The sequence below is a fragment of the Scardinius erythrophthalmus genome, assembly GCF_964197995.2.
Source record: "Scardinius erythrophthalmus genome assembly, chromosome: 4".
In the NCBI taxonomy this organism is placed as follows: Eukaryota; Metazoa; Chordata; class Actinopteri; order Cypriniformes; family Leuciscidae; genus Scardinius; species Scardinius erythrophthalmus.
Window position 1 is genome coordinate 35,017,892 of NC_138224.1, and position 27,850 is coordinate 35,045,741.

General features: G+C 38.5%; 1 protein-coding gene across 1 annotated transcript in view; it reads left to right on the forward strand.

Annotated features, from left to right (window-relative positions):
* LOC308689650 (NLR family CARD domain-containing protein 3-like) overlaps nucleotides 1-27,850 on the forward strand; it is a 46,326-nt gene that overhangs the window by 1,243 nt on the left and 17,233 nt on the right. Inside the window, exons 2-5 of the mRNA XM_081363478.1 lie at nucleotides 4,015-4,293; nucleotides 4,408-4,500; nucleotides 5,259-7,044; nucleotides 10,635-10,808. Of these exons, the coding sequence (XP_081219604.1) occupies nucleotides 4,035-4,293; nucleotides 4,408-4,500; nucleotides 5,259-7,044; nucleotides 10,635-10,808 (2,312 nt within the window). The 5' untranslated portion in view covers nucleotides 4,015-4,034. The remainder of the gene's footprint in view (nucleotides 1-4,014; nucleotides 4,294-4,407; nucleotides 4,501-5,258; nucleotides 7,045-10,634; nucleotides 10,809-27,850) is intronic.

The following is a 27,850-nucleotide window of genomic DNA, read 5'->3' on the forward strand; positions in this document are numbered from 1 at the left end:
GCATTCGCATTCCTCTGTGGTTAAAACTAACTCCTCTCACTCCTCTCCAAGTCCTTGGCATGCGATCCTCCCACACACTCTTGCAGAGCGGATATATGAATGTTTATAAAAATGTTATAGCCATGAATAAAGGCTTTTATTTTTTCTAAATTCTCGAGTGCCTTGGCCTTATATGATTTTTGCAAGTTGAACTATCCCGCATCAAAGAGCACCGAGATACTGACTTTATACTCCAGTTTGGTTCTTATTCAATAAAATTTTTGTCTTCACTAGTGATGTCTGCTTTCGTCACATGAATTCGGTAAAATATTTTTTTTTACGTTTTACTTCACAACTGTTTTCCAAATGTTTCGAAATTTTAATGGTTCGCTGATGGTGGACGATCTCAGTAAACCTGTGTTTATGGTTTTTACCTGATCTCAGATCAGTTTTGTAGACATTTTAATGAGATGTTTGTGTAATTTGGTAAAGGACAGCCCTGCAATTCCACAATCTAAACTATGTTTCCCGTACAACGTTACTCACTGCTTAACTACCGTAGTATGATGCATCATCGAAGAAATCAACTAATTCTAGTATCAAAATGATAAACCTGTCAGATAACTCGTTTAGAGTAACATTACTAGAGCATAGACTGCCTTAATGTTGAGACAACAAATGGCAAAAGTGTAAAAGGGAAAAATTAAAAAGAGAATATGAGGTGGTAAATAAATAGATTTTCACAATGACTTTTGGAAATTACAGGGTGAAACTTGAATTTTGAACCATTGACAAAATCAAATGCTTACAGATGTGTCTATAATGTGGCTGATTATTCCTGGGACACCAAACTGCTGTTAACGAGCAGTGTATGTCACTACAGAAAGTATTCTCATTAACATTATAGTTCATGGCATTTGACTGCATATAACAGTACTGATTATAGATATTAGTTTGTTTTAATTTGAAATCTGAAGGGAATAAGTGAATTCTTCCTGGTGCCTTGAAGGGAAGAATGTAGTGAGCAAGTCTAAGACAGATGTGTGAATTTTCCAGATGTGACAAAACTCTTCTAACAATGAGAAATCGAAACACTAGTTATTCTAATGACACACACTTTGTTTGTGGTAACAAAGCTTATCTATTGCTTTGTAAGGGATTTTAAGGATGTTATTTGGCTTCTATTACTGGCAATGTGAGTAATGTCAGAGGAGAGGATTATGTGAAATATATTTTAATCATGACACAGATCGAGAATTGAATCTCTGAAACTGAAAATATGATCCATTTACAGAATGAAGTACAGGCACTACATGAGGCCACCTTTGGTGTTTGAGGACACAGCAAAAACTGCACTTAGTTCTGTTGCTGACATTGCAGAAGAAGTGCATATAATGAGGAAGCAGTGTTGCCAGATTGGGATGGTGATTTCCAGCCCAAAAGCTCACCAAAACCGCCCAAAATTTTATTGCCAAAATAATGTGATATCATTTCATTACCATGTTATTCAAGGTTGATAAGCACAATTTGTATTTCCTTACAAAATAACGATGATAAAATAAAATAAAAAATAAAAAACAATTTCCAGGAAAACAGATCAAAACAGAGCAAAAATTAAGGAGAATTAGCCAATATGACTAAAATGTCCAGGTGGACATTGTCAAAACGGCAATCAAGAAATGAACCGTTGACTTTAAAGGGTTAGTTCACCCAAAAATGAAAATTATGTCATTAATGACTCACCCTCATGTCGTTCCAAGCCTGTAAGACCTCCGTTCATCTTCGGAACACAGTTTAAGATATTTTAGATACAGTCCGATTTACGGTTCAAGGCAATACAGACATCATCAAAGTAGTCCATGTGACATCAGTGGCTCAATATTAAGTTTATCAAGCGACGAGAATACTTTAAAAAAAAATATATATAATATTTTGGTGACATAATTTTCATTTTTGGGTGAACTAACCCTTTAACCCTCAGAAGTACACACTGCAGAACATAACGCAGAATTTAGCAGTCATATGGATTCATCGTTGATTCAAACCTTTTTCAGCAGCTGTCAGGGTCGAGTAGAGTGCATGCAGTCTGGATGGTGTAAAAGTTGCAGATGTCTGGTTAGACTAGTGTGCACATGATCATGGACAGGAGTCGTCCCATATTTGATTTCAATTCAAGTCATTCAACTGTGCTCTCCTCTCAGAGTTATATTCACCATCGATATCTCCACCACATGTACGTTTTTAGAGTTGCTCACTATCTCACTCTTTACTGTAGATACAACTTACTGTATAGTAGGCTATATCACTTTGGCATTAGTGATCACTTTGAATATACAGCTACAACTTATCACGCTCAATCGCATCTGCCTGCGGATTGCTGATTGGCAAAAAGTGCGTGCTCGTCGGTGACGTCAACACCAACGCCAGCTGACTCTGCATTGTGTGTGTACAATAATGTCATGATGACTGATTTTATGGACTACATGCACACATTAGTTTAGTTTTTAACCAATTAGACTTTAAAATGTAGATGTTTGAAAACAGCCAAACTGACCCCAAACCAGCCGAAATTTTGTCCACCCGCCCAAACCCTTTTTTACCCACTCAATCAAATTCAAAACCGCCCAATTGGGTGGGAACCCGCCCAATCTGGCAACACTATGAGGAAGCTTGTTTTACTAAATCAAATGGCTCTTGATATTCTGTTAGAATCCCAGGGAGGAACATGCAACTGTTACATGTTCATATATCCCAGACAACACTGGAAGAGCAGTGCACAATTTAGCTAAACTCAATACGGATCAAGTCTTTTCTCCTCTTGAGTGGGACGCATGGCTCAGATAAATATTGAGGCCTGTCGTAACGTATGCCTTTAGGGACCAAGCGAATTACAATACTTAAACCAAAACATACTTAAGTAAAAGTAAAATTACAGATTTTTAAAAACTACTTAAAAAAGTAGAAGTACAAAAAAAACTCAATTACAGTAATGCTAGTAAATGTAATTTGTTACTTTTCACCTCTGCAAATAGCAATAATTGGGGTACAAATTACAAGTCTGTGAAAATGGATAAAGAAAATAAAACAATAAATTGAAAAAGAGAATAGTTACAAACGCTTAATTCAGCGCACACTTTTTCTACTTTACGAAGAAAATTTGCTTTAAACGGCACAAACGCAACTTCAGCTTAAAGGGATAGTTCACTTTGAAATAAAATTTTGGTATGTTTTAGCTTACCTCAAGGACATCCAAGATGTAGGTGTCTTTTTTTCCGCAGTAGTTTCAATTTTGATATTTTTAGGTCAAACCATTCTTGTCTGACAGTCTTATCATGCAGGTCTATGGTCACCCCCTCAAAGAGCATGCACAGAGTCCAAATTAAAACAATTCCCCATCGTCCAAATTAAACAATTCCCCATCGTAAGTACACATTGATGGCCTAAGACACGAAACGAGCGGTTTGTGTGAGAAAACAAACAGTATTTATATCGTTTTTACCTCTTGTAACACAGCCACGTCCAAGTGATCTGAGGGCGCGAGCGCATCCTGGTGTGTGACGTGTGCGCAGACTGGTGCATAGATATATACACTAGATGTCGCCTTGGCTACGGCAGTTCATTGGAACGAATGTCTTTAATGCGACATCTAGTGTATATATATCTATGCACTAGTCTGCGCACACATCACACACCAGGAAGCGCCCGCGCCCTCAGATCACAAAATAAGGGTCCTTAAATATTGCGGCCGCTTCCACCTCATTGGTCTGCCAAAGCCACACTTAATCAGGGCTAATAGGGCAACATCACCTATCCTGCCACATAAAGGATGATAGAGTTGATGATTTTCCTTGGATATGAGTGAGAAAGAGTGATTAGCTGCTGAGAAATAAGATTATAGGACCCCTTTAACAGATGAGTTTGGATGAGAGTCCTGATCCGGTCACAGTTTCATTTTATGATCCAAATAACATTTGAGCGCTTATGTCAGCATGTTAAGAGTGAAACTATTCAGATCTTTTTCTTTTTATCCTGCAGCTGTGAATCTGTGAAGGGCGATGGCGTCTGTTAAAGAGCTGCTCAAGAACTCGCTGAAGGACCTGAGAGAAGATGATCTAAAGGAGTTTCAGTGGTGCTTAGAGAATGATCATGAGTGTATAAAAAAGTCTGATATGAAGAATGCAGATATCTTAGACACAGTGGATAAGATGGTAGCATGTTTTGGAACAGAAGAAGCTGTGAAGAACATGGTGAAGAACCTGAGGAAGATGAACCAGAATCTTCTGGCTGAGCAGCTGGAGAACAATCACAAGCAAAGTAACATTTAGTTCACTCTGACTGTAATGTGATTGATTGTTCACCAATGTAATGGTTTGACTTAAACTTTGCCCTTTGCTCTGCTGATGTTTTTGTGTGACTTATGTTTCCCAGTGAGTGATCCTCTCTCTCCCACACACTCAAGTCAGGCTGAAGGCAATATGGAGATGTCCGCCGCTATTAGAGCTCATTCAGAAGAGATCAGGGGTAAATCATCCCTGTCTGTACATGGAAACAAGTGAAAATATAACAGCAAGCAACAATTACAGGGCCAAGAAGAACAGCAGCAGATCTTATACAAGTACATTTATTAGAAAAGACTGTCTAGTAATTTTTTACGAATGGTTAAATGGTTTACAAGAGTCTTAAACCCTGAATTAAAACTTCTACAAGCAACTTCTACATATGCAGGGTCATTGCAATAACCCCAACCTAACCCTAATACAGTCTCATGTCTTGTTTGGTGTACTAGATGTCAATGGTGTGATCAAAAATCATGTAATAATTTTGGTCAGTGTGGCCTTTAAGGAATAGTTTACTTAAAAAGGAAAAATCTGTCATTTACTCAACCTCAAGTTGTTTCAAACCTGTATGCATTTCTTTCTTCTGCTGAACACAAAGGAAGATATTTTGAAGAATGTTGGTAACCAAACAGTTGATGGGCCCCATTGACTTCCATAGTAGAAAAAAAATATATGTTCATATAGGTTTGAAACAACTTGAGGGTGAGAACTATTCCTTTAAGTTGATCTGAGTCCAATAGTGACAATCCGATAAATCCAATTCCAATTGCTTCAAGTTTTAATCAAGGCATTTCTATGTTGAAACTTCAGCATAGTCAGTGTAAGATGTGCATGTAAACACTATTGCAGAAAGAGTGTGATTCATTTGAATATGGCAGAAGCAGGAATTTATGAAAAACACAATCACTTATTTTTTGCTGTCTTTTTCCCTCTTTCTTAAAGGCTCAACTGCAGACAGTCAAGTTACTCTTCATGATTACACAGAGACCAGCCGCAGACTGAAGGACAAATTAAAACAGGACTACGAGCGGATATTAGTTGGTAATTCACAGACGGGTCATCGGGAATACCTGAATGATATTTACACTGATTTATATGTGGTGGGGAATGAGACTGGAGGAAGAGTCGATGACCATGAGGTGATACAGATCGAATCAAATCACAACCAACTGACTGCCAAGGAGACGGCAATCAAGTGTAATGACATGTTTAAACGAAACAAAAAAGTACTGACGATGGGGATCGCAGGAGTGGGAAAAACTGTCTCTGTCAATAAATTCATCCTTGACTGGGTTGAAGGAAAAGAAAATCAGGAAATAACCTTCATTTTTCCTCTGCCATTCCGTGAGCTAAACCTGATTACAGAGAACTGCAGTCTCATGGAACTGCTTCACGAACACTTCTTTAGTGATCCTAAAGAACTGCCTTCTCTTCCTAAAGGTGATGGTAAAGTCTTGTTCATTGTTGATGGGCTGGATGAATGTCGCTTCCCTTTGAGCTTTAAAGAGGGTGGCAGATTAACAGATGTTCACAAAAAAACAACAGTGAGTAAGATAATAACAAGTCTCATCAAGAGACACCTGCTTCCCTCTGCTCTCATCTGGATCACATCCAGACCAGCAGCAGCCAGTCTGATACCCCGAAACTACATTGATCAAGTGACAGAGGTGCGAGGATTTAACGATGAGCAGAAAGAGCAATACTTCAAAAATAACAGCAGTCCTGAGGTTGCTGGAAACCTCATCAGTCACATCAAGAAATCCAGGAGTCTGTACATCATGTGCCACATCCCCGTCTTCTGCTGGATCTCTCTTATTGTTCTTCAGCCTCTACTGGCTCGAGAGAACCATGACAAAACTCCCACAACTCTCACAGGGATGTACACAAGCTTCTTAATTTCTCAGAAGAAACAGATGGAAGAAAAATACTGTGATGAGTCCGAACCAAATTCCAATGCAGTGTCTTTTGAACAGATCATTCTGAAGCTTGGGAAACTGGCCTTTCAACAGCTGGAGAAAGGAAACCTGATTTTCTACAAAGAAGATCTTGAGGAATGTGGACTAGATGTCAGTGAAGGGTCGTTGTACTCTGGGTTATGCACTCAAATGTTTCAGGAGGAAAAGGATTCAACAAGAAATGTTTACAGCTTTGTACATCTCAGCGTACAGGAATTCCTTGCTGCTCTTTATGTGTTTATGATGGGCAAAGATGAGAAGGCTGACCTATTTCTTCAATCCTGGAGAGAAAAACTGACATGGAAACTGTCCAAAAAGCCACTGTTTCAGCTTCATAATGCTGCAGTCAAGAAAGCTTTACAGAGTGAGAACGGACACCTGGACCTTTTCCTCCGGTTCCTCCTGGGTCTGGAGTCCAATCAGAGTGACCTGAAGCGATTACTGCCTGGACTGGAACAGAAAACAGGGGACATGAAAAACACTGTTAACTATATCAAAAAGAAAATAGAGAAGGAGGAATCAGTAGAGAGGACCATCAATCTATTCCACTGTCTGAGTGAACTGAAAGATAACTTTGTGAAGGAAATCCAGAAAAATCTGAGCTCAGGAAAACTTTCAGCACAGAATCTCTCCTCTGCTCAGTGGTCTGGTCTGGTGTTTGTGCTCCTGATGTCAGAAGAGACTCAAGAGAAGTTTGAACTGCAGAAATACAGAAGATCTGATGAAGCACTGCTGATGCTGCTGCAAGTGATCAGAAACACCAGAAGAGCACTGTAAGAGTCTCCTTTACATTCATTTATAAACACTGTTAGTCTTTTGTAATTGCCTTCATTTTAAATGAGTGACTTGCTGGCCTAGAATGTTCAGAAAAATGAATAAATGTATTGTGTGTGAAATTGTTTCAGCTTGGCTTAATTCACTACAGTTAACCCCCTGAGGTCGGCTATCGCGCCGGCGCGATAGGCTCGTTTTTTTCCGTATGAGTGCGTGTGTGTGCTCATAATAAAAACAAAGTGTTGTGCTTTTCGCCAAATAAAGAAAAATAAACATGATGCGAATTCTGCCTACTCTCCGTCAGTGAAGTCAATTCTGAAACGCGTCCGAAAATGAACTGTAACTCAGCGAATACTCAGTCAAACAGGCATACAGACACACAGGCATGAAGCTTGAATTCTCTTCTTTTAAATGAAGTAGTTTTTATAAAAAAAAAATATTCACAGTTTATATAATATGTATGTAAAGAGAGAGATGTCAGTCGTTCTCATCTCAGCTAATTAAGTTTTAATGTGACTCTGCCTACGGAGACCGCGCTATTCAAACGCAAATCTGAGGCGATCCATACAAACCTGTGAAACGCCCACATCCGCTGGATAAGGCCGGTGAAACACTGGATGCGTGGCATAAGCGTCTCAGCTGCGTGGCGTGTCCGTTTTTATTTCGGCTCCCATGTTAACAGTTTAGAGTTTGCACACTGCCTGTGTGAGACGCGCGTCTCAGGCGCAGCACGAACCGCGTGGAAAACGCGTGCATTCTAGAAATAGAACCGACGCCTATTTTTCACGCGACACGCAAGCGTCTTGGAAGCGTTTCCATGCAAAATTGTATAGGAAAATCTGTTAATTTGTCATTTTGACACGAATACATATTAACCTGTTAACCGTTGCCAGAGCGCGGGCACACTGAAGCGTTTTTTTTTATAAATAGTTCAAAGTTACTATCAGATTTAATGTTATACCTTGACAAACTATACATCATTACAAAGATATAAGACTCAAGTTTCAGAATTTGACCACTATTGTATTCTGAGAAACTTATAGCGACAGTTATTTCTTAATTTGTGTCAGGAGTTATGAAATGAAAAAATGAGTCGATACCTTTGATATGAATTATGCGCGTCAGCCGCTTTCATTCATAAAAAAACTCCCGTGCCGTCGTCATGACAGCGATACACAAAACAACGTCCTTCCAGGCTTTTAGCTATAAAATGTGCAGATTTGGAGAAATATTGATATATTCTCATAGGATTACATCAGATTTCTATAGACAGGAATAATATTTATTGAATTTATACCCAAATGCGTCGATGTAATCATTATGAGCGTTTGTATACTCTGTTAATGTGTTTTCAATTCATACCAATAGCCTGAGGGCGCCCTCGCCGCCCTGTGCACAGTATTAGAACATGAAGAAGTGCCATAATCATGTGACAATCCAGGAAGCCTCGAACACACACACAGCTAACAAGAGATCGCGCTGTAACTATGGCTGTAACATGGAGATACAGTCGTTTTGAAGACAATAAACATGTTTGCTATGATATTTGAGTTACCTGTGTTTTTCAATCCATGCCAGGTATTTCCATAATAATAGATTATATTTATAATGTAATGCTAATCTATATAGACTATCATTGTGCAGAACAGTATACAATAGTATATTTTCTGTCTGATTTTTTTTATCTGAAGCCAAATTAGATCACAGAAAATTATTTAAAATACTTGATTTGCTTTATAAAGTAAGTTTATAAGCACAAACATGGTTTTAATCTCATAAATTGTCGTGTATTGATGGTGTGCTAAGCTAACATGCTAGCCAGCCCTAGGACTAGGTGCACCTGCCACCTAGAAGTTATATTTTTATTATTTTTTGAATGCTTACTGAAATGTTTCTTTATTCAAGAAATGCATTTAAAACAGTTTAGAATGTAAGGGTGAACTTTGAGAAAAGAAATTAGTGACTGAAACCATATGAATAGCATGTGAATAGCCAGTCGTTAGTAACTATAATGCAGACAAAAGAAATGCATATTTAGAGCCATAGCCAGGCTGGAGAAGTGTGAATGTGTGCAGGGGGAGACTGAGACTGAATGGGGCTCGTTTGCACCACAAAACAATAAAGACAATATACTGCATAGATGGTAAGAAGATGACAATAAATATCAGTAGCATTTTAGCATCAAATCAAAATAAAGTCACATGACATGATCTTGAAAAACATTTCACTAAATACAGAGTTTTGGACTTATTATCTTCAGATTTTAAACATAAAATGTTTAGACATGTGGCATTAGCTGTAGTGCATTTCTAGATTGCTCCAGGGCCAACTTCAATTTTATTTTCATGAGGATGTTTCATAAAAAATAATTTCTAATAACTTTACAAAACTTTGAAGCTATTTATAACAATTTTTGTCCTTATGACAATAATTAATTCTACATTACAATAAACTGCCAGGTGTCAGCTTTCAAATGAGATCATACTTGTGCTTTTAGTACAAAGGGTTCATGAACTGTATCTGTTTCAGTTTGGGTATGTCATTTCTTGGGATTTTTCAAAAGTGGGGTTGCAGCTTAACAGGTTAATAAATGTCCCTTTGATGTTTAAAAGTGTCTAGGTTTTGACATAAATGCAAATATAAATGTAATTTTACAAAATATGATCGATTTTCAAATACTGCTGTATTGAATGAACAGCTTTTAGCAAACTCTATTGCTATACTGAGATGAGGAATATATACTGTATGTGTTTTGTCAAAAATAAAGTCATCAACTAACTAATGAATCCTTTACTTTGAAATACGTATGATAAAATGTATACTTTAGTTTTGAAAGACGTTGACTAGTTTTGAAAAGATTATAAAGTATGTATGTGCATGCATATATATATGTGTGTGTATATATGAAGAGTTCAGATGCAAAAGCCTCTAAATGCCATCTGAAATTTTCTCCTAGAATGATCATTTTTATGAAGCTTGTATATTTAAGTTAGCTATAGGTGACACACCTGAATGAATGGCTCATTAAGTATGCAGGGACGTAGTCTCACCAGGTGTGAACTACTAAATATGCATGATGCTGTTGGAGCGTTTACGCCCCATCTGCATATTGGCTTTCCAAACTAAAAGTGTTTCACAAAACTAAAATCAATGTATCGTTTTATGTGAATGATTAGGCAGGATGATTGTCATATCATTTTGAAGAAAAAACACTTGGCGATGACATCCATTAGTCAAAAGTCTTATTGCCACATATTTAGTATGTGTTTTGTGGCCTTATTTCAGAAACTTTAATTTTTAGTTTTTTCGATAACCATGCATAAACATTATTCTCTCAAAAATGAAAACATGTACATACATGTGGCTCACATATTATTGTAGCCCTGTTTGTTCTATATAGAGTGAATTTACACCTTTGCCATTAATATGTTTATAAGCAACTGAAAAAAGCACAAATGTCAGGGCATGTCAGAACATCTCAAGGGCCCCAAAAACAGCCCAGACCCCAGAGGGTTAAAGGTTTTTTCAAGCTCCAGATTATAAATGCTAATAAGCATTACTACTGCTCTTTGTTTTGTTCTCTACACAGGCTACACAGCTGTAATCTCACAGCTCAGTCCTGTGAGAGTTTATCATCAGCTCTACAATCCTCAAACTCCTTTCTGAGAGAGCTGGACCTGAGTAACAATGACCTGCAGGATTCTGGGGTGAAGCTTCTTTCTGATGGACTGAAGAGTCCAAACTGTCAGCTGGAGATACTGAGGTGAATGTTTTTAAAATAATTAACTATGCTGTAATCAGAGGCTGACTTAACCAATAAGCAAGGTAAGCGGCCGCTTAGCACCTGCAAGAGACAAAACATTTGCAGGAATGTGATATTTTTCCATATTTATACAGACTTATGACCCACACGGACTGCATAAGTTTAAGAAAAATATCGTTTGGGGTGAGGGGAAGGGAATGGACTGTATGAAGATTGAATTTTCTAAAGCTACTAAAAATGTAAAATGCTTCTATTTCATACATGACTTGCTTCCGACAGCACTGAACAAGCTAGCAGCGCCATCTAGTGGCTGTGCACAGGACACAGTTAGCAGATCATGCTGGGTGCACACCAAAATATTTTTTTACAACTTATAAGATTTTCAAAATGTTATAGACCACAAACATGAGGACTTTTTCCTCCTATAGTGTGACACACAAACAGATTTTCAGAGTCTCGACAAGACTTCAGAATAAGAATGGCGGATGATATGCAGGAATAAATTGCGATGATAGTGTTTGGAATTATTTTCACAGAAAATTCATGAAAAAAATGAAAAAAAATTTTTTTCCATCCCTCCATCTCTGCTGTCCACATCAATTTCATTTTGTGCTGCGCCATGACTGCATTTGTAATGCTTCCGTCTTCCATCATCTCGCTTTCTGATTGGATATGGTTTTGTTTCACGTGATAATCTCCAGAGCGTGCGCACGTTTGTCCTTGGGGTTCCCCCCACACATCAGGATTTCTGATCGTAAATATTCAACATGTTCGCGATCGAGGCGGCTCCGACGTTCTTCCGAGCAGGTTCAGACACTCTTAACACACCTCACACCAAGGGAAAATCTGATAAAATAATCTGTAGAACCATCAAGATTATCAGGACATAGGTAGGATTGTCAGAAGGGGGGAAATCAGCTCAAAATCAGCCCGATTATCTTTTAGTGTGTACCCAGCATCAGCCAGGGTTCAAAATTAACACCACACACCAAATGGTGATTAACCTGTTAAGCGTTGCCAGTGCGCCCGCGCACTGAAGCATTTTTTTTTTTTTGTTCAAAGTTACTATCAGATTTAATGTTATACCTTGACAAACAAGACTCAAGTTTCAGTATTTGACCACTATTGTATTCTGAGAAACTTATAGCGACAGTTATTTCTTAATTTGTGTCAGGAGTTATGAAATGAAAAAATTAGTCGATACCTTTAATATGAATTATGAGCGTCAGCTGCTTCCATTCAGAAAAAAATCCTGTGCTGTCGTCATGACAGCGCTTGACAAAACAACGTACCTCGGGGCTTTTAGCTCAAAAATGTGCAGATTTGGAGAAATATTGATATATGCTCATAGGTTTACATCAGATTTATATAGACAGGAATAATATTTATTGAATTTATACCCAAATGCGTTGATGCAATCATTATGAGCGTTTGATACTGTGATGTAGTGTTTTCAATCCATACCAGCAGCCTATTGTCCATATATGGTACACATGAAGAAGAGCCATAATCGTGACATTCCAGGAAGTCCCGAACACATACATAGCTAACAGAGATCGTTGTAAAATGTATATAAAGATGTTTTGAAGACAATAAACATGATTGCAATGATATTTGATTTACCTGTGTTTTTCAAGCCATGCCAGGTATTTTCATAATAATAGATTATATTTATAATGTAATGCTAATCTATATATACTTTATCATCGTGCAGAATACTATAAAATATATATTTTCGACTTCCGGTAATGGCAACGGACTGATCAGTCGCGTTTTCAACTCTCCCGTTCCACGTTCCTGCTGTTCTTTATCTACCCTCACCCATCTTTCTCAAAAGTCATTATTTAGTTGCCTTATTGCTTCTTTATCATGCCCAAGCCGTCAAAACAGAACAAGCCGGACCATTCCCGAGTTTTTACGGAAGAATGTACTGATTTGGGCGAGGCTAGTGCTAGCAGTAGCCATGCGGTTAGCAATGAGAGCTCGTTACCTGATTTATCACATGGAGCTTTGTTGAAACACATTGCCGAAGTCGTTGCAGAAGAAGGTCGGCACACGCAAAAGATGCTGAATGACTCTTTTGTTAAGCTGGAGTCGGGGCTGGACGTGAAAGTTGATTGCATCATCAAACGCATCGATGAGGTTGCTGCAGCCACGACTCCCTTGCGACGCGCCAGGCTGAAACAGAAACTCGTATCTCCGTCCTGGAAGATGACATTGCTCCACTTAAAGGGAAATTGGCCGCACTCGAGAAGCTTAACTCGGCACTTACGGAGAAGGTTACGGATCTAGAGGGGCGTTCTAGACGGGACAATATCAGAATCCTTAACCTCAAGGAGTCCGTCGAGGGAAGCGACCCCATACTTTTCTTTGAAACTTTCATTCCAAAACTGCTTGAGTTGTCAGTCCCGAATATCGCAATTGACCGCGCACATCGAGGGCTCGGTACTCCTTCGGATGGTCGGCCTCGACCTGTTATTATCAAGATTCATCGCTCCAGAGACGTCGCTACAATTCTGACCGCTGCTAGACGCAAAGGCCAGCTTCAATACGAGGACCAACCTCTTCGTATCGCTCCTGACATTTCGCCTACAGTTCGTGCCGCGAGGAGAGCCTTCAATCCGATCTGCGCTGAGCTTATTAAGAAAGGCATCCGCTTCCAAATGAACTTCCCAGCCGTGTTGGTCTTCAAAGCAAACGGCACGCAGAAAACTTTCAGAGACCCGAAAGACGCCAAAGCCTTTATGGACGGTAATTTGTGAACTCTTTTGGCTTTTCGTCTTACCGGTAATACGATCCATGCAACGGTTATGTTTATTCAATGATGGGTGTTTGCCAAAAGGAATGGGAGAGTTTTCACATGTGTAAACCGTTATTATCGTGAAGTTTTTTATTTAAGCTGGGATATTGAACAGGTGCATATCTTTTTTCTGTACTTTTAATGATTAATAGATCCTAGTTTTCCATTTGTTTCACAGGAGTTATAGACATGGTCGCGGTCAGTCTCCTCCTTGTTCTGTTTTTGTTTTTGTTTTGTTCTAATGTTAGGTTTTCAAAGCCTGAACCAGAGAAGTTCCTATTTCCTCCCCATCTTTTTCCCTTATGGAAAGTGTGTTTTTCTTGTTTACTGCATAGTTTACATTGCTATTACTTTTTAAATGATTGATGGTGCCAAGTTGAATATTCTCAGCCTCAATGCAAGGGGCCTGAATAACCCAGTGAAGCGAGTTGCTGTTTTAGACTTTTTGCGGAAACAAAGAATTAATATAGCCTTCCTACAAGAGACTCATCTGTTAAAAAGGGATACAAATCGCATGTCTAATCGTTTTTTCCGGGTAGTTGCTTGCTCGTCAGCTTTAAACAAATCAAAAGGGGTGGCAATCATATGCCAGCGTAATTTGCACTTTAAGTTGTTGGATACTTGGGCAGATCGCAAAGGCAGAATAACAGTTGCGAAAGTTTATATAGAAAATAGAAATGTTGCCTTCGTCTCAATTTATGCCCCTAATACTTTTGAAAAAGAATTTTATGAACAGCTCACTAAGGTACTGATGGAGCTCTCTGACTTCAAACTCGTAATAAGTGCTGATTTTAATGCTGTTGTTGACTATTCAGTTGATAGATCGGGACAGACCGAAAATTTAGATCAAAAATATGCTTCTGAGGCTTTATGTTCCTGGATTAATGATACTGGGGTGGTGGATCTCTGGCGTGTATTAAATCCTGGTGTTAAAGGCTTCACCCATTTTTCATCAAGACATAAATCTTCCTCTCGAATTGACTTTATTTTTTCTTCTAGAGATTTGTTTTATAATATTGTTACTGTCAATTTATTACCAGTGGCTTTTTCTGACCACAATGCAGTGATTGCTTCTGTGTTGTTAAATTCAAATCCAGCTCGGGCCCCTAGATGGCGTTTTAACACCTCACTACTCCGAGATGAAGCATTTAAAACCAAGTTTTCAAGTCAACTATCAGATTTTGTAAATATAAATAAAGGCTCTGTGGATGACCCAAGGACAGTCTGGGATGCTGTTAAAGGTTTTATTAGGAATTTTACTGTATGTTATGCCTCCGACATAAGGAAAGCTTGTTCATCCAGATTACACGATTTAGAGTCTAAATTATCAGCATTAGATAGCCTATTACAACAAGGTTATGATGAGGAGGTTAGGCTTCAATTTGACCTTGTGAAAAAAGAGATAAATGCTGTTATGAAACAGCGGGCCGAATTTTTAATTCATAGGACGCGACAGTTGTACTATTTTAATGGGGCTAGACCCAGCCGTTTATTAGCCCTTAGATTGCGGTCCAATGAAAATCTTGCAGATATCGGCACAATTAAGTCCAAAAATGGTGATATTCTTAGTGAACCCTCACAAGTTAATGATACTTTCCGTAGCTTTTACGCTGATTTATATAGCTCTGAGATATCACATAATCAGGATACTTGTGACAATTTTCTAAACCAAACACTGCTTCCTAAGCTGTCTGAGGAAGACTCTCTAGAATTAAATACCCCCATTACTTTAGTTGAGCTTAAGGAGGCTGCTTTTGATATGTGTAGCGGTAAATCCCCTGGGTTGGATGGAATTCCACCCGAATTTTATACCACGTTCTGGGACAATCTGGGCCCCCTACTCTTCTATATGATTCAAGCCGCTATTGAGAGAGGGTCCTTTTCCAGAGATGTGAATATTGCAGTTATTACGCTTTTGCTCAAAAAAGACAAGGACCCCAATGATTGTTCAAATTATAGGCCTCTGTCACTTCTAAATGCTGACTTAAAAATTTATGCTAAATTGCTCGCGCGGAGGCTCCAGCCGGCCATGACTAAGCTTGTTAACTGTGACCAGACAGGCTTTATTAGGACTAGATTAGCATCTGATAGTGTTAGGAGGTTACTCCATATAATACATGGGTCATCTTCGTTGACCCCTCCTACCGCGGTCCTTTCCCTAGATGCTATGAAAGCCTTTGATCGTCTGGAATGGCCATATTTGTGGTCTGTGTTGAAGTTCATGGCTCTGGGGTCCTCCTACATCCATATGATCAAGGTGCTGTATGCGAACCCCACAGCCATGGTTTTGACAGGTAAGACTTGTTCTTCACTGTTCAACATAGCCAGAGGTTCTCGACAGGGATGCCCTCTAAGCCCGTTTCTTTTTGCACTCTCGCTAGAGCCACTGGCCCAGACAATACGCATAAATAAAGGTATCACCCCAATCACAATGTGTGGGACCAACCATCATATTTCTTTGTATGCAGATGACATCCTTCTTTTTTTAGGCAATCCACTGCAGTCCATTCCAAACATTTTAACTATTTTTGGCAGTTTTGGCGAGATTTCCGGATATAGAATAAATTGGACAAAGTCGGCACTTCTTCCACTAAATGACGCAATGAGAAACTTAGCACTACCCTCGGGTATACCAGTGGTCAAACAATTTAAGTATTTGGGCATTATGATTGGTGCTTCATTGCAGTATATAATTAAGACCAACTATGAGGGCATCCTGTCTAAAATTTCTTGTAACTTGGATAATTGGTCATCACTTCCAAATTCCCTTAGATCCCGCATCTCGATTATCAAAATGAATGTACTCCCTCGAATTAACTTTGTGAGTTCTATGCTGCCCTTGCCTCCCCCTTCTCGTTTTTGGGATAGGCTACAGAGCATAATTACCAAATTTGTATGGAATGGCAAACGTCCACGTCTGAAGCTTTCCACGATGCAACGAGATAGATTCGCGGGTGGACTTGCACTTCCGAATTTTAAGCTATATCACTGGGCTTTTACACTACGTCCCCTGCTTAGCTGGTATAATGACAAAATTGATGTTTCGTGGCGTTCCTTGGAGGGAAATCTAGTTCTTCCTCTGAAGTTAGATGAAGTTTTATTTGCCAATATTCCTTTAAAAAAGTGTACGCTCCGTTTCGGTCCTTTAGTGTCACACGCTCTGTCGGTCTGGAGAGCAGCAGAAAAAGTTTGTAATATCCGTTTTAATTGGAATCCCTACTCTCCTATCTTTAATAATGATGGTTTGCTAATTGCTAAGCGCCCAATAAAGATTGGCCAGTGTCGTCAGTGGTTCGACAAAGGAATTCACTCCTTGGGTAATTTAATGGGTGATAAAGGCCTTCACTCCTTTGAAGAACTTTCCATTCAATTTAACCTTCAGAGCTCTACCTTTTTTTTTTACTTACAGTTGAGGGCAGCCATGAAGGCTTATGGGGTTCCTTGGTTGGCTCCTCTTAAAGATCACCCTTTACTTATAGTGTTACGTGAGACTCGGGGAACAAGAGGTTTGGTTTCTAAATTATATAATTTTTTTCTGGAAAAAATGCATCCTCCTCTGACAATAGACTCTTCATGGCGGGCAGATATTCCGGACCTTTCCCCCAGTTTTAACTGGGACAGTGTTTGGGTGATGGTAATGCATGCCTCAAGGAATCCGGATCATCAACAAATCCATTTTAATTTTATTCATAGGACTTATATGACTCCCCGTAAACTCTATAGTATGAAGCTTAAACCTGATCCTAATTGCACACTGTGCCATACAGGGGAAATTGGTACTTTTTTTCACATGATTTGGGAATGCCCTGGGGTTGCTTACTTTTGGAATATGGTTAAAGAAAGTTTGTCCACTTTATTGAATGTTTCGGCCCCTTTGTCCCCATCTGTTTTTATTTTAGATGATCTTTCTGATATCCAACTTAACAAAACTCAGAAACGAGTGTTTTTAGCTGGTTTGACAGCCGCTAATTTATAGATGTGGTGTATCTCGAATTGTCCACTGCACGCATTCATGGCGCAAGAGAGGACACCATTAGACTCTGGGGCCAAATATTGGAAAAACTCAAGGGTTTGCTGAGTTGAATTAATACCCCCTTCCCCTCTCTCTCGCTCTGGTTTTATGGTCATTTTATTTTTATTTTTATTGTTCTTGTTCATCTGGTTAATTTATTTTTCCCTTGTTATTAATCATATATTTCAACTGTCGTAGATTTCTTTCAGCTCTATTCTTCTGTTCTACCCTTTTTTTTTTTATGGATATTTTCTAACAATTCTAATAATCTGTATTACTTCTATTTATTTGTGTATATTTTGAAGTATATTCTGTATGTTTGTTTATTATTTATTCATTATATATAATTTTCTGTATCTTTGTTATCCCACTGATATAGTGCCCTATATATATTTATTTTTAATATTTTTTTAATCTTAATTATTGATTTACTTATTTTTATTTGTATCTTTTTTTTTTTTTATACTGGGGTAATTGCTGATTGTTTGTCTTCGATATGTCATGTTTAAACGATGTTAAAACAATAAAAATTTGATAACAAAAAAATAATATATTTTCTGTCTGATTTTTTTTATCTGAAGCCAAATTAGATCACAGAAGTTTATTTAAAACACTCGACTTGCGTTATAAAGTAAGTTTGGAGCACAAACATGGTTTTAATCTCATAAATTGTCGTGTATTGATGGTGTGCTAAGCTAACATGCTAGCTAGCCCTAGGTGCACCTGCCACCTAGCAGTTATTCTTCTATGATTTTTTTCTAAATAGGAATGCTTACTGAAATGTTTATTTATTCCAGAAGGGCCTTGGTAATTGAACCCTTGGCAATTGCCATTCGTAGTAAGCCATGCATGGAATTAGGAGAGCTGGTGCTGTTCACAAAATTTCCTTTTACGGCGATGATGTGTTGCTCTATTTCTCTGATCTGGATGTTTCTTTATCCGAAGTTTTGAGAATTATTCATTCCTTTAGCCTCTTCTCCGGATATAAATTTAAAATAAATAAAAGTGAGTTCTAACCAATACATTTTCCAATTTCTGATTTACCAACGAGTGCTTCAATGTTTAAAGTTGCTTCATAGTTTTAAATATTTAGGATTAATATTTACACGTAAGTGCTTAGATCTCTTCAAGGCTAATTTTCTCAATCATCTCTTCAGTCAGAATCCGTAAAGAAATACTTCAGAAACCAAAGGTGGGTTTGCCCTTCCTCATTTCTTATTTTACTACTGGGCAGCAAATATACACTCTACATTGTTCTGGTTTCAGAGTCATTTCAGCTCAGTGACTGGGTCCCGGCTTGGGTCAGTATTGAAGAGGGTTCCTGCTCCCCAGTCTCGCCTGCCACACTATTGTGTTGTCCTCTTACTGCCATCTCGCGCTGTCCTTACGGCAATTCTATTGTCCAAAAATCATTATGGATTTGGTCTCAATTCTGAACCCATTTCGGCCTTCAGCTCTTGCCAGTGGTTTCACCAATAAACCGTAACCCGTTACCACTTGGAACCAGATCCTGTCCTGTGTTCATACCTCTTCTATTTGTGCTCGTCATAGTCTTATACAATTAAAAATTATTCATCGAATTTACTGGACAAAAGTGAGTTTGGCAAAAATCAAGCCTGGTGTTGATCCTCTGCCTCTGCCATCAGGCCCCTGCTTATTTATTACATATGTTTTGGTTATATCCATCCTTAACTTCTTTTTGGCTATCAATCTTTAATTGGTTTTCTTCAGTGATAAAGAGACAGATTGAGCCTTGCCCTTTGGTTGCACTTTTTTCTCCAAATGTCACTGGCTTGTCTGGAAATGCTTTTGCCTCTTCAACATTATTAGCTAGACAGCGCATTCTTCTGCTATCGAAACAAAATCTCCCTCCATCTTCTGATGACTGGCTGAGAGATGTTATGAGCTTCATTAGTGCTGGGCGGTTTACCGGTTCAAACCGAATACCGGTGTTTATTTTTGTTACGATATGAATTTTTAATAAACTGCAATACCGGTGTATGTCGCTTTAATCGGAACACGGCGTTGCGCGACAATGTCTCGCACCTCATTTACAACACAGAACACACGTCTGCGACAAGGTTTTATTCCGTCCTCCACACGCGTGCGTCAAAATAGACTAGGCGCCTATATTTAGCGAAGCGGCGCGGAGAGCTGCTTTTGGGAAGCTTCGATCTGAAACACAAGCATTGACTAGAATGGGCGCGATCAGCTACGGTAGCCGTGTCGCAGCCGTGTGGGGGTGAGAGTGTTTTTTTTTTCTCGCGGCGCGCTGTTTTTATACTGTATGAACGTATCTGAAGTGAACTGACGGTCTTTAGAAAAGTTTCTTTGTTATTACGATTGAATCTTTCTTTATCTTTCCTGATAAAGCAGCGTTGCTGCTTTGAGTACAGCCGTTACCGGGGAAACCATTATTTCTGCCGCTCCTAAAGCGCGTCCTGCTGGAACCTCTTTGTAAACAGCCTTGCAAACCTGTATTATTAACCTGTTAACCATTGCCAGAGCGCGGGCGCACTGAAGCGGTTTTATTTATATATAGTTCAAAGTTACTATCAGATTTAATGTTATACCTTGACAAACTATACATCATTAAAAAGATATAAGACTCAAGTTTCAGAATTTGACCACTAATGTATTCTGAGAAACTTATAGCGACAGTTATTTCTTAATTTGTGTCAGGAGTTATGAAATGAAAAAAGGAGTCGATACCTTTGATATGAATTATACGCGTCAGCCGCTTTCATTCATAAAAAAACTCCCGTGCTGTCGTCATGACAGCGATACACAAAACAACGTCCTTCTAGGCTTTAGCTCAAAAATGTGCAGATTTGGAGAAATATTGATATATTCTCATAGGTTTACATCAGATTTCTATAGACAGGAATAATATTTATTGAATTTATACCCAAATGCGTCGATGTAATCATTATGAGCGTTTGCATACTCTGTTAATGTGTTTTCAATTCATACCAATAGCCTGAGGGCGCCCTCGCCGCCCTGTGCACAGTATTAGAACATGAAGAAGTGCCATAATCATGTGACAATCCAGGAAGCCTCGAACACACACACAGCTAACAAGAGATCGCGCTGTAACTATGGCTGTAACATGCAGATACAGACATTTTGAAGACAATAAACATGTTTGCTATGATATTTGAGTTACCTGTGTTTTTCAATCCATGCTAGGTATTTCCATAATAATAGATTATATTTATAATGTAATGCTAATCTATATAGAATCGTTGTGCAGAACACTATCTAATAGTATATTTTCTGTCTGATTTTTTATCTGAAGCCAAATAAGATCACAGAAAATTATTTAAAATACTCGATTTGCTTTATAAAGTAAGTTTATAAGCACAAACATGGTTTTAATCTCATAAATTGTCGTGTATTGATGGTGTGCTAAGCTAACATGCTAGCTAGCCCTAGGTGCACCTGCCACCTAGAAGTTATATTTTTATTATTTTTTGAATGCTTACTGAAATGTTTCTTTATTCAAGAAATGCATTTGATACAGTTTAAAATGTAAGGGTGAACTTTGAGAAAAGAAATTAGTGACTGAAACCATATGAATAGCCTGTGAATAGCCAGTCGTTAGTAACTATAATGCAGACAAAAGAAATGCATATTTAGGCAAGGCAAGGCAAGTTTATTTATATAGCACATTTCATACACAATGGTAATTCAAAGTGCTTTACATACTATTAAAAATAATCAGAAGAAATAAGAATATACAAAACAGTTTAAAATAAAGAAACAAGAAAGAACTAAAAATAATTAAAACAGTTTAGAATAAAAAACAGTTTAAAATAAAGAAACGAGAAAGAACTAAAAATAATTAAAACAGTTTAGAATAAAGACTAAAATAAGACACAGTATAAACAGTCGGACAAACAGTGACACAGTGCTCATTCATTAAATGCAAAGTTAAACAGATGTGTTTTGAGTCTGGATTTGAATGTGACTAATGTAGGAGCACGTCTGATCTCCTCTGGAAGCTGGTTCCAGCTGCGGCTGGCATAATAGCTAAAAGCAGACTCTCCTTGCTTAGAGTGAACTCTTGGAACTTCTAGCTGATGTGATCCTAATGATCTGAGTAATCTGTTGGGTTTGTATTCCGTGAGCATATCTGCAATGTATTGAGGTCCTAGGCCATTGAATGATTTATATACTAGTAATAATACTTTAAAATCAATCCTATAAGTAACTGGCAGCCAGTGTAATGACCTGAGTACTGGTGTGATATGATCATATTTTCTGGTTCTGCTAAGAATCCTGGCTGCAGCGTTCTGTATGAGCTGCAAATGTCTTATGGTCTTTTTGGGAAGGCCAGTGAGGAGTCCATTACAATAATCCACCCTGCTGGTGATGAAAGCATGCACTAGTTTTTCTAAGTCTTGACTGGAAACAAAGCATCTAATTCTTGCAATATTTTTCAGATGATAGTATGCTGATTTAGTTATTGCTTTGACATGACTATTGAAACTAAGGTCTGACTCTAAAGACACACCAAGATTCTTGACCTGATTTTTAGTTGTTTGACCTTTAGAGTGAAGGTATGCGTTCACCTTGAGAACTTCATCTTTGTTTCCAAACACAATTATTTCAGTTTTGTCTTTGTTTAACTGTAGAAAGTTTTGGCACATCCAGCTGTTGACTTCATCAATGCATTGAAGCAGAGAGTCAATGGGGCTGTAATCATTAGGCGATAGGGCTAAGTAGATCTGTGTGTCGTCTGCATAGCTGTGGTAAGAGATTTGGTTCTTTCTCATTATTTGGCTCATTGGTAGCATGTACAGGTTGAACAGGAGTGGCGCAAGAATTGAGCCTTGAGGGACTCCGCATGTCATGGGCGTCCACTCAGACTTATGGTCACCTATACTCACATAATAACCTCTCCCATCTAAGTATGACCTGAACCATTTTAGAACTGTCCCAGAAAACCCCACCCAGTTTTCCAGCCTGTCTAGAAGTATTTTGTGATCGACAGTGTCAAATGCAGCACTGAGGTCGAGTAGAACCAGCACTGATAATTTGCCTGAATCTGTATTTAAGCGAATATCGTTTATTATCTTAATGAGCGCCGTCTCTGTGCTGTGATGCGATCGGAAGCCAGATTGAAAATTATCAAAGTATCCATTTGAGTTTAAGAATTTGTTCAGCTGGTTGAAGACAACTTTTTCAATGATTTTGCCTGTGAAAGGAAGATTTGAGATCAGTCTTTAGTTGCTTAATATAGTCTTATCCAGATTGCTCTTTTTCAGGAGGGGTTTGACAACAGCAGTTTTAAGGGAGTTTGGAAAACTTCCATAGAAAAGTGAGGCATTTACCACTTCTAGGAGATCTGCTTCTAAACAGTCTAACACACTTTTAAAAAAAGATGTGGGAAGTGTGTCAAGGGCGCAGGTTGATGTTTTAAGGTGCTGAACGGTTTCTTTCAGAATTTTGCCATCAATTTCTTCAAAATCAGACATAGTAACTACTTTCTCAGGTTGTAGTCTGATCTGACTGACCCCAGCGCAACTCAAGCATGTGCTGATCACCTTTCTAATATTATTGATTTTCTCAGAGAAAAAGGTAGCAAACTCACTACACTTGCTGTTGGAGAGCATTTCACTGGGAATCTGGCTTGGGGGATTTGTTAGTCTGTCGACAGTAGCAAAGAGATTTCAAGTATTATTTAGGTTTCTGTTTATGATATTGGAGAAGAAAGTCTGTCTAGCTTTGCCTAGTTCCATATTGAAAGCACGAATGGTGTCTCTATAGATGTTATAGTGGATTACAAGTTTTGTCTTTCGCCACATGCGCTCTGATTTTCTGCATTGTCTTTTCATAATTTGCACTGCTGTTGAGTTTCTCCAAGGTGCTTTTTGTTTACCATTCTTCCTGACTTTCACAGGAGCAATATCATCAATTACATTTTTAACCTTCGAGTTAAAAGAATCAAGGAGAGAATCAACCGAGTCAGCAGATATGCTCGGTCTTAGGGATATGGCCTTCATAAATAGTACACTAGTGTTCTCATTTAGGCATCTCTTCTTGACAGACACAGATCTAACTTCGATGGCAGGAGAGATCAATAAATCAAAGAAAATACAGTAATGATCAGAGAGTGCGACATCCTTAATATCATTCAATGAAATGTTTAGACCCTTACTGATAAGTAAATCTAGAGTGTGTCCACGATTGTGTGTGGGCCCATGTACATGTTGAATCAGATCAAAAGTTTTTAAAACAGTATTGATTTCTTTTGCCATATTATTTTCTGCATTATCTATGTGAATGTTAAAATCTCCAGCAATAGTGAAACTGTCAAACTCTGAGGAAATTATTGATAACAGTTCTGTAAAGTCTTCAGCAAAGGCTGAAGAGTATTTTGGAGGCCTGTAAATAGTGATAAGTAAAATCCGTGGAGCACCTTTTAACACAATACCCAGATATTCGAAAGACGGGTAATTACCAAATGATATTTGCTTACATTGATAGACATCTTTAAAAAGAGCAGCTACACCCCCACCTCTCCTTCCAGCTCTGGAGACACTCATAAAGGTAAAGTTCGGAGGAGATGTTTCATTGAGAATTGTTGCACTGCAGCTGTCTTCTAGCCAAGTTTCATTTAGAAATATAAAGTCCAGGTTGTATGTGCTTATAAAGTCATTGACTAGAAGTGATTTATTTTTAAGTGAGCGGATGTTTAAAAGTGCTAACTTAACAGTCTTGCTTTTTGTGTCCACAATCTTAGTTTGTCGTGTGATAGGCACCAGATTAGATGGGTTTGCTGTACGGCTTTTAACCTGTTAAGCTGCACCAGTGCGTCGGCGCACTGAAGCGGTTTTTTTTATATATAGCTCAAAGTTACTATCAGATTTAATGTTATACTTCGACAAACTATACATCATTAAAAAGATATAAGACTCAAGTTTCAGTATTTGACCACTATTGTATTCTGAGAAACTTATAGCGACAGTTATTTCTTAATTTGTGTCAGGAGTTATGAAATGAAAAAATGAGTCGATACCTTTAATATGAATTATGCGCGTCAGCCGCTTTCATTCATAAAAAAACTCCCGTGCTGTCGTCATGACAGCGATACACAAAACAACGTCCCTCAGGGCTTTAGCTCAAAAATGTGCAGATTTGGAGAAATATTGATATATTCTCGTAGATTCACATCATATTTCTATAGACAGGAATAATATTTATTGAATTTATACCCAAATGCGTCGATGTAATCATTATGAGCGCTTGCATACTCTGATACTGTGTTTTCAATTCATACCAATAGCCTGAGGGCGCTATATGCACAATAATTGTCCATATATAGAACATGAAGAAGAGCCATGATCATGTGACATTCCAGGACGTCACTGGTACACACAAAGCTACAGAGTTCGCGCTGTAAAATGCAGATACAGATGTTTTGAAGATAATAAACATGATTGCAATGATATTTGAGTTACCTGTGTTTTCCAAGCCATGCCATGTATTTTCATAATAATAGATTATATTTATAATGTAATGCTAATCTATATAGACTATCATTGTGCAGAACAGTATACAATAGTATATTTTCTGTCTGATTTTTTTATCTGAAGCCAAATTAGATTACAGAAGATTATTTAAAATACTCCACTTGCGTTTTAAAGTAAGTTTGGAGCACAAACATGGTTTTAATCTCATAAATTGTCATGTATTGATGGTGTGCTAAGCTAACATGCTAGCTCCCTAGGTGCACCTGCAACCTAGAAGTTATACTTTTATGTTTTTTTTGAATGCTTACTGAAAGTTTCTTTATTCAAGAATGTTCTTTATTCTTTATTTAAAATGTGAGGTGAACTTTGAGAAAAGAATTTAGGGATTGAAACCCAATGAATAGCCTGTGAATAGCCAGTCGTTAGTAACTATAATGCAGACAAAAGAAATGCATATTTACAGCCATAACCAGGCTGGAGAGGTGTGAATGTGTGTAGGGGGAGACTGAGACTGAATGGGGATCGTTTGCACCACAAAACAATAGAGACAATAAGACTGAATGGATGACTTAAAAGATGACTAAACATCAGCAGCATTTTAGCCTCAAATCAAAATAAAGTCAACTGACATGGTCTTGAAAAACATTTAACTAAATACAGAGTTTTGGACTTATTATCTTCAGATTTTAAACATAAAATGTTTAGACATGTGGCTTTAGCTGTAGTGCATTTCTATATTGCTACAGGGCCAACTTCAATTTTATTTTCATGAGGATGTTTCATTAAAATTAATTTCTAATAACTTTACAAAACTTTGAAGCTATTTATAACAATTTTTGTCATTATGACAATAATTAATTCTACATTTACAATAAACTGCCAGGTGTCAGCATTCAAATGAGACCATACTTGTGCTTTTAGTACAAAGGGTTCATGAACTGTATCTGTTTCAGTTTGGGTATGTCATTTCTGGGGATTTTTCAAAAGTGGGGTTGCAGCTTAACAGGTTAAAGGCCTTAGACTTTCTAACATGTGAATGAACAGATGATACAGGAACACTGGGTTCCCGCTTGTTCTGTAAACATTTGAAAAAAGTTACTGTTATCACAGCGGGGACCCGGCACAAATCACTTGGAGCTGGTATCGGTTGATTTTGTAACACCTCGAGCAGACGGTGGAAGTTGTGGGCCCTGGCGTTGTGGAAGGGGCCTTAATGCTCGAGGAGGAGGAAGAGGGGGAGGGGGGAGAGGGCGAGCTGCGCCCATAGACTTTGGTGGTAGTGATGTTTTTCTGGTTGATATCTGGGGGCTTCCAGCGTATTGGGTTCCAGCATACACTAGTTTTTCCATTTTCTCTGAGAAACACATCAATGGGGATGTAGGAGATAGTGATAGCGGTGAGAGTGGCTGTGGTGTTAATGGAGGCTGTAATATGCTGTCTTGGCTTTCCTGGTCGTGTTTGGGTGCTGAATCTGTTGTTACTGGTGGCTGTAATGTACTGTCCTGGCTTCCCTGGTCATTCTTGGGTGCTGAATCTGTTGTTATTGGAGGCTGTAATATGCTGTCCTGGCTTCCCTGGTCATTCTTGGGTGCTGAATCTGTTGTTATTCGAGGCTGTAATATGCTGTCCTTGGGAGCTGAATCTTGTGACATTTCTAATATGTCACAGTCTGACTCTGGTGAGCTCAGTGGGCAGGGCTCAGCTGAAGTTGTGTCCGTGAGCAGAAGTTGTTTTGGCTGCATGGTGTTATCATTGTCTTTGTGAGATGCGTCAGCCGCATGTCCATTCAAGTCCTGAAGTGAAGTCCTGTGGTCATTCAAACTGTGTCCAGGTGAGTGTGTGCCATTCTGGTTGATTGGATTGGCAGAAGGATGATGAAGGGAGAAAAGGATATTGTCCTTTAGCACTCTTGAACCCAGTTTGTTTGGAAGATGGCCATTTTGTTGAAACAGTGGCCTCTGATTCCAGAAAAGATTAAAGTTGTCTATGAAGTTCACTCCTTTTATATTACAGGTTTTTTGCAGCCATGAATTAAGCCCAAGCAACCGTGAGAACCTGTTACTTCCTCTAGCTGGAAGTGGTCCACTGATGAATGTTTGTACTTTCAGTCTTTTGAGTGTTTCAAAAAGTTCATTGAAATCCTTCTTAAGCTGTTCTGACTGCTCTTTATGGATATCATTCTTCCCCACATGAATGATGAGTCGATTTGCAGTCTTATGTTTCATCAAAATGTTTTGAATTTCTCTGTTTACGTCAGAGGTTGTTGCTTGTGGAAGGCAGCATGTAGTTGTATCTTTCGAGCTGATATCTCTGATCGTAGAGTCCCCAACTATCAATGTTTTGACCTCGGCTGCGCTCTGAGCTGAGTGCCGCTGTCTGCTTGACCTTGAGCGCCTGTTAGTATCAGAGTGAGCTCCTGGCTGTCTGTGTTCATCCACATTTAACAAATTTGAGCATTCCTCATTCAATAATACTTCAAATCTGTTCTTAAGATGAATAGGTTGTGGAAGACGACCAGTGTTTGTAATCCTTGTAGCTGTGTATGGTGTAGATGAAACTATTTTTGCCTGAGAGAGTCTAATGCCTCTATTTTTGGGTTTTGCCCCCTCTTTGTACCAACGGTTTGTAGGTCGATCGGCTTGTTTCTCTGCACTAGGTATGTTCTGTTGAGGAGCATTAAATTCATGACACTCACCGGCTGTGCGCTGTATTTGTCCATGATGAAACTCTGTTGTGGGTTCCGTCTGGTTTG